Source organism: Lepisosteus oculatus, chromosome 3, assembly GCF_040954835.1.
Source record: "Lepisosteus oculatus isolate fLepOcu1 chromosome 3, fLepOcu1.hap2, whole genome shotgun sequence".
Classification (NCBI taxonomy): Eukaryota; Metazoa; Chordata; class Actinopteri; order Semionotiformes; family Lepisosteidae; genus Lepisosteus; species Lepisosteus oculatus.
Window position 1 is genome coordinate 5,483,447 of NC_090698.1, and position 7,686 is coordinate 5,491,132.

At 51.9% G+C, this 7,686-nt stretch overlaps 1 protein-coding gene across 1 annotated transcript; it reads left to right on the top strand.

The window, feature by feature from the left end:
• nccrp1 (P1, F-box associated domain containing) lies at positions 1-5,448 on the top strand. The gene is made up of 6 exons (XM_069186382.1): positions 1-243; positions 1,847-1,927; positions 2,728-2,824; positions 3,652-3,747; positions 4,715-4,853; positions 5,108-5,448. Exons 1-6 carry the CDS (start codon positions 102-104, stop codon positions 5,243-5,245), a joined length of 693 nt encoding a protein of 230 aa, XP_069042483.1. The 5' UTR covers positions 1-101; the 3' UTR covers positions 5,246-5,448.
• The last annotated feature ends 2,238 nt before the right edge of the window (positions 5,449-7,686 follow it).

Sequence of the window (7,686 nt, forward strand, 5' to 3'; positions counted from 1 at the left end):
TCCTGTGTTTATATCCGGACCTCCGGTCCCAGCCGTGAGTCAGCCGGGCTTGGCTGGGTGTGTCTGTCTGCTGCCGCACCGGCGCCGCTGAGCGAGGGGACATGTCGGACTGGAGGGGCAAATGCAAGAGCGAGTGGAAGCTGAGGGAGAGGAAAGTCCCGGCTCCCGACACGGTGGACTGGAAGGCGGTGTACGAGAAGAAGCCGTTTGGACGGAACCTGCTGAAGAACCCGGCGCCGGGAGGTATGGCGCCAGGCCGCGGCTGGACCGGGCAGTGATCGGCTAAAACTGAAACAATGTAGTGCTGCCGTCGGCTTGCAGGACTTATAACGCCGCTAAATGCTATGAACGGCGCTGGTAGTCGCTGCTCGCATTCTTGAACAATCATTTAAGACGGTTTGGCGGTGATTCAGGAGGGTCGTTGGTTTCTTGAAAGCTAAAATGAAATCTCCTCTTGTAGGAGAGTGAGGCATTAGATTATTCCTGTTTTATTGATCCGGGAGCCACATTCCAGGACCCGTGGGCTGTAACAGCCAGTCTCTTTGACTCCACGCCTCCCCCACTCTTGCCGCAAAGCTAGTGCTGCTCGCAAAGAAAAGCGGGTTTTGAGCTTGGTTGTGAAAATCCGTCGCTTAGAATTACAACACCTTTGTTGTCCCGCGCTGGTGTCGGAGCAAGAATGGAGGTGGGTCGCTGTGTTTGAGATGTCCTGTTGGTAAAAAGAGGGCGAAGCAGTTGTAGGTTTTGGGGGGTAAAGCCAAGCTCAGCTGTTCTAACTGACCTGGGGGGGCAGGCTTGTAGCTTATTGCCCTGCAGTCTGATGCTGGGGGGTGCGGAGCTGGGCTGAGGCAGGCTGTGGTGCCGACAGAGGGCTTTCTGCAGCCTCCCTTCCTGAAGCCAGCCCTGCAGCCGCTGGTTAGAGGCCAGGCTGTGCTGCTGTGGGACTGAGACTGGTCAAAGCTGGGGAAGGCCCAGGCACTGCTCTGGACGATGCTTTCTCTCTTAAAAAAAAAAATACATTTAGGAAATGGAAGGCATTTATTGTATCTAGGACATTATACAAAAGTCAGTGCATATGCTGTTAAAAAAACAAAATGACAATAATAATAATTGCTTACACTTATATAGCGCTTTTCTGGACACTCCACTCAAAGCGCTTTACAGGTAATGGGGATCCCCTCCACCCACACCAGTGTGTACCCCCACCTGGATGATGTGACGGCAGCCAAAGAGCACCAGAACGCTCATCACACGTCAGCTATCAGTGGGGAGGAGAGCAGAGAAATGAAGCCAGTTCAGAGATGGGGATTATTAGGAGGCCATGAGTGGTAAGGGCCAATGGGAAATTTGGCCAGGACGCCGGGGTTACACCCCTACTCTTTTCGAGAAATGCCCTGGGATTGTTAATGACCACAGAGAGTCGGGACCTCAGTTTTATGTCTCAACCAAAGGACAGCGCCTGTTCACAGTATAGTGTCCCCATCACTATACTGGGGCATTAGGACCCACATGGACCGCAGGGTGAGCGCCCCCTGCTGGCCCCACTAACACCTCTTCCACTCTCCTGCCTGCCTGACTAAGTGCAGAAGTGGCTGTTTGTGAACTGAAGGAACGAGAACAGGCCTGTGTGTGAGCACAGCGGTCGGGTGGCAGCAGAGCCCGTCTCGCCCGGGACACCGCCCTGAAAGGGAGCTCAGTGTGGTCTCCGGCTGGCGCGCTGGCGGTAGCTTAGCCTGTGAAGAGCCGCTGGCCACTCTCGGGGCAGTGGCCCCTGGGTCCACAGCGAGCACCTGCCGTTCTGATGGAGCAGTGCTGATATCTTCTCCCCCTTCCTTGTTCCCACCAGGCCTGTCTCACACCACCCCCCCTCCGGAGCACGAGCTGCCTGGCATGTTCGGCGCCGAGCCGCCCCGTTCTGCCCCAGAAGGTGGGTGAGGGAGGAAGGAAGGAGCCTGGGAGCCTTTGCTTTCAGTCGAGCCTGCACGGTGGAGCTCGGCACGGGTGGCCTCTGCCTGGCCTGCTGGGTGGGGATTCATACAGGTTTGGGAAGCAGGACCTGGCTTCTTGGTCCATTCGAGGTTCTGCAAGCTGCGGCCTTTCTCTCCAACTGCAGGCAGGGCAGCGTATCAGTCGGTGCAGGCTGACGCCCACAGCATAAGAGCTGTGAAATAAATCGGGGGATTGCTCCCAGTGCAGGAGAAGAGCAGTGAAGCAGGCTGTGGCAGTGAGGAGTAGAGGTTGGAGAGTTATTGAGCTTGAATCCTAGGTAGGGATCTAGGTGGTTTACCTTACCCAGCATGTGCAGGGAAAATCAGTTGAATGACTGTGAAGCAAGCTTGGTGTGTAACAAAAAAAAATAATAGTAAATCTGACTGATAATTTTGTTTATAGTGAATGATAACATCTTTACATCCTATGTAATGTTTAATGCCAAGATGTATCACGGTGGTGTCTTAAGGAGTCTGGTATGGATTCATTCCTACTTTGGTAGGATAATGCAATTGCAGTTTGCTCAGATCAATGAGCAGAAGCATCATCAGCCGTGGGGCTCAAAGTCTCATTGCTGGTTGGCCTCCAGAGATGTCGTACATGTCTGTGGCTGCTCCCGCCTTTATTCCATCTTCCAGGAGACTTTGTCTGGAGCTGAATGCTCCTCTCCTCTCGAGCCGGGGTTAGCCTCGGCCTCCCGCACGCGATTGGCCAATCGTTCTCCCTCTTGCTGGTCAGGTGACTTCACCGGCTGGACCACCAGCACGGAGGTGCTGCCCTACGACACCAGCGGGATCCCGGAGGGCGCGGCCGTCTGCGCGCTACCCCAGTACAGGTGAGGGGGGGGGGGTTCGGGGAGCATCTGTCCTGAGCTGCAGACTCCCTCACACCTGCTGGCGCTCCTGGTGAGCTGAGCTCTTCGCTCGAATCCATCTTCAAGTAAACCAACACATCAGGTTGTTGCCTACAGAAAGGTTGGAGATTAAAGTGCTTTAAACAAAGCTGATCAACAGCCTCCTATGCGTCTCAAAACATTTAAAATTAAACTCTTTGTTGGGTCCATTAAGTGGATCGTTTCAGTTTTTTTTTTTTTAAACTGAAGGCTCAGGTGGGACAGACCCCAGCAGGTGTGGGGGTCCCCAGGACAAGGATGAGGGGACCCCACCTGTGAAGGGACTCGTCACCCCCCTCCCCAGAGGGAGGCCGAATCGGAAAGATCTGAGCCTTAATAGAAGGAGAAAGCGTCCCAGTCACCAGCAGGTCTGCTATGTTGTGCTGCATGAGTGCCGCACAACAGCCCCTTGCCAGTGTCAGCTGAGCCCTGTCCCCCTGCGCTGCTGACCTCCTGAGCCCTTTCTGCCCTCACTGTCCTTCCAGCCTGAGGCTCCTTCAGGTCTGACCCCTGGCAGCTTTCGGAGCTGTCTGAACCCCTCTCAGTCACTGCCAGCACACAACTTCAGGAGGAGGGTGAAATGGGCTCGGTAAAGGGGACCTGCTTGACCCGTCTGAGTGGGTTTGAAGCTGTTGGACCCTGGATTGAAATCTGCCAGGGCCTGGAAACCAGTTGTGATTTGGGGCTCCTCCTGTTGATGAAACTGCAGTCCCTGCGAGCAGCACTAGGGGGCGCTGACTAACCCCGTATCCCGGTGTGTGTGTGCACAGCTGGTTCTCTCTGGAGCAGCATGTGGACCTGAAGCAGGAGGGGCTGTGGGACGAGGTGCTGGATGTCTACCAGCCTGACATCTGCATCAAGGACTGGTAGGTCTTCAGCCGAGTTGCCTGGCACCTGCTGCTTGCAAACAGCCCCAGCTCACGCGGAGTTATTCAGATCCATTGCCCACAAGCGCACCTGTCTGACTGCTGTTCACCTTCACCTGTCCGTTTTCCGTTAACCTTCAGTAACGAGTTTCTCTCGCGCCTGGTGGCCCCAGGGCATGCTGGTGTGATCTGTGCACAGAGGGGTCTGACCGAGCTGTGAGCAGCAGGGCGCTGTGCAGTCGACAAGCAGGAATGAGTTAAAAGGGTTAATGTCAGGGTTTAAAATTGCCAATAAGAGGAGTCCTGTACTCCTGTTTCAGCGCAGCATAGTGACCGGTCAGCCACAAAGCACAGGTACGAGCAGAGCCAAACCAAACTGTAGGCAAGAGGTTACAAGTACAGTAAATCTGTCGTGATTCCGTAAATCACTGTTCTGCGCCTGGATTTCTCCATTTCCTTTTCTCATCTCCTTCTCAAAGTTTATTATTGCAACAACAAAAGGGATGTGTGTATGATTATGCAAAGTAACTAGTCGAGGTTTAGTTCCATGCTGAAAAGAAACGCAACGTTTCGGATGTGGAGCCTTCTTCGGCCTGAAGAAGGCTCCACAGCCTAAACGTTTCTTCTCTTTTCAACAGGAATAAACTTGGATTTGTTCCTTGGCAGCCTATGCATGCTGATGCAGCTCCCTACTCGAACTATATACTATGTATCTGCACAAGAGTGTATATAACATCATCGGGGGGGTACACAATACAGTTGCTTCTTACCAGAAGATTAAATGAGGTGAAGGAAGGTGAAGTACGCATCGAAGCTGTAGGTTTTATCCGCAGCCCCCTGTGACTTTGTCGCCAGCTCCACAGCTGTGCCGCTGGCGCCCCCTGGTGGCCGGGGGTGCGGCCTGCTGGCCTCCCCTTGGCTCCGCGCCGCTGACGCGCGCTGCTGCCGCCGCTCTCGCCCTGCGCAGGTACGAGGAGAGCCGGGTTCACGAGTTTATCTACCAGCTGCGGGTGCGGCTGCTGGGGGCGGACGGGCGCACAGTCCTGCAGGAGCACGCCTTCGCCCCCAAAGAGGACATGCGGCGCGACTCCCGCGACTGGAAGAAGGTACTTTACACGCGTGCGTCCAGCGCGCTGCGGCGGCTCTCGCACAACACCGAGCCCACAACGGAGCAGCCTCAAACCACACGTGCATCGGGCAAGGACTGAGCTAGGCAGTAGATATTGAAGCCAGTGCTGAATAGGTGCTGTAACAAGTTTTTAACTTCTGTCTTGCCGTTTATTTCACGCAGGTTGTCTTAAGGTATTTTTTCCTCTCGGCCTGAGTGACTATAGCCCTCACTGTGTGTTTTTCGGCGCAGGTGTCCCACGTGTTCAGGAGCTACGGGCCGGGCGTGCGGCACGTCCACTTCCTGCACAGGCTGAAGAACATGAACATGGTGGCGTTCAGGGCCACCCGGGCCACCGACAGCGCCGTGGTGGTGAAGCTCAGAGGATGAAGCAGGAAAACGAGACCCGCGGCGTGGGCCGTCTCTGTGCTCGCTAACGCGCCCGTGTGCCGACTGCCGCGGCGCTCCGGCATCGCAGAGACCACGCCGTCGGTCATGCTGTAATTCTACCGTTGTTTAAGCTTTGAACTGTAAGTATCAAGGCCCAAAATGTCAGAACTTTCAATAAAAAAAAAAATGATTTTAAAAAATCACCCTCGACGTCCGCAACCTAGAAAGCAGCCGCCAGCAAGAAATTAAGGAACTCCCTCTGGAAAGGGGCGCGGGTCGTTTTTTTTTTTTTAAGAAGGGGATTGTAAAGAACGCTTTTCTGGAAACTCCAATCAGTGTTTTACAGGTAATGGGGGGGGTCCCCTCCACCAGCACCAGTCCTCTCCCCACACACCAGCTCTCAGTGGGGAGGAGAGTGATGAAGCCAGTTCAGAGAGGGGGATTATTAGGAGGCCATGATTGGTAAAGTCCAGGGGGAAATCTGGCCAGGACACCGGGGTAACACCCCTACTCTTTTCGAGAAACGCCCGGCCATTTAATGACCTCCGAGTGTCAGGACCTCGGTTTTACATCTCATCCAAAGGGCGGCGCCTTTTTACAGTCCAGTGTCCCCGTCATTATACTGGGCCATTGGGAGCCACACAGACTGCAGGTTGAGCGCCCCCTACTGGCCCCACTAACACCTCTTCCAGCAGCAACGGTAGAGCGGTTGTCCGGCAGGTAACGGGCTTACCTTGAGCGAGTAAATTACGTTTTCAAGGGCCAGAAATGTAGCCCGTACTTTTCAATTAAAAACGGAAACCTGCCTCTGGACAGTCCTGGTGGGTGTGGGTATGTGTATGAAGATTGAAATTTGATTTTTTTTTCCTATCATCTTTGATTACATTCCGAGGCCATTTAGTGGTTAAAAGCGTGATGAGTTACAGCGCATGAGCCCTTTGGTGGATGCACAGAATATTATAAATGGCTGTTAGCGCTCGGTGTTTATATAAAATTATAAGAAGGGCAGGGACATAGAAAACGTATTTTTTAATGTGAGCACCGTATTAATTTAATTCAAGTCAGAACTGGATAGGTGTGTGTGTTAAATACAATAATAGTTCACTCGGTGTTAAGACGAAAACCTTCGTTTGAGTTTAAGATGATTTTGAGGGACGAGGCCGTCCGTGTGATACTACCGGAGTGACTCCGGTCTCCTCAGGCGGGGGCGCGTGTCTCCACAGTCTTCACCTGCGAGAGAGGAAATTAATATAAATATTCGGCAACGTCTGGTGTACGTGGAGGTAAGATATTGCGTATAATAGTCGGTATCTGTTGTTCAAGCACCTCTTGTGGAAAGCGGTTAGTTTAAAGGGCGGGTATGATGGTATTTGGTTCAAAAGAGTAATTTATTTAAACGCTGTTTTTTCAGTACAGTACGTCGCTTTTTTCTTTTCCCAGTACGTTTTTTTTATAGTTGTTTTTCCTGTCATAAGCAAACAGGCTTTCTGTGATAAACAGTCAGCTGTATCGTTTTTGCGTGACAGTCCTAAACGTTGATATTCCTTTAAATTTGTCCATGTCGCTGTAATTTTGAACTAAAGAGCACTGCTCTCACAACGTTAATCTAAACTGGGCCTGTGCATGCTGGCTGTAGTAGTTCAGGTGGGGAGCTGCGTAGGCTGCAAAGGAACAAGTAAGAGGTTTATTCCATGCTGAAAAAAAGACGAGAACAACCTGAAGAAGGCTCCACGGCCGATGTTCTCTTTCTTCTTTTTTTCCCAGCATGGAATAAACCTATTACTTGTTCCCGTGCATGTTGGTACCACTGTCCCGTGTAAAGCCACCCCAGAGTTTGTGGTTTTTCCACACTCTGCCGGTAGATGGCACTCTTGTATTTTGATTTTTTTTAAAGCAGTTACAAACGTGCTCGTCAGCCTGACGGTAATTACTATCGGATAGGATCTCCTCCAGCCGTTACTAGAAAGAGGCGATGCCATTGCCTTTGACAACGTGCTTCTATAGCTTCTTGCAAACGTCCAGCATGTTTGTGCGTAAAGAAGCGCCTCTTGTTCTTCTTTCTAAAATCTCGTTCCCGACGTTTCCGCCCGAGTCTCCTGGCTCGTGTTCCGATGGGTTGACCGGGTTCCCTGTGCGTTTTGAAGAATTTGAACGCTTGTATCGGGGAGCCTTGTCATCATTTTCTCTACTTCCTCTTAAAGGTATTCAGTTCATTTAGCCTACGAGCGTACGACAGGGCTTTGCGCTTGTGAATCTGCGAATTGCTCTCGGAACAGCAGTATATACTGTATATTTTTTTGTAAGGTGGTGTCCATGCACAGTCATTTTAACTGAGGTCTTGTGTTGTACAGTAGTGATAAATGTATCTTATTATTTAAATGTTAACGATTTAAACATTTTAAGTTTGCCTTTTTTTTTTACTGCTTCTCCGCATTATCTGG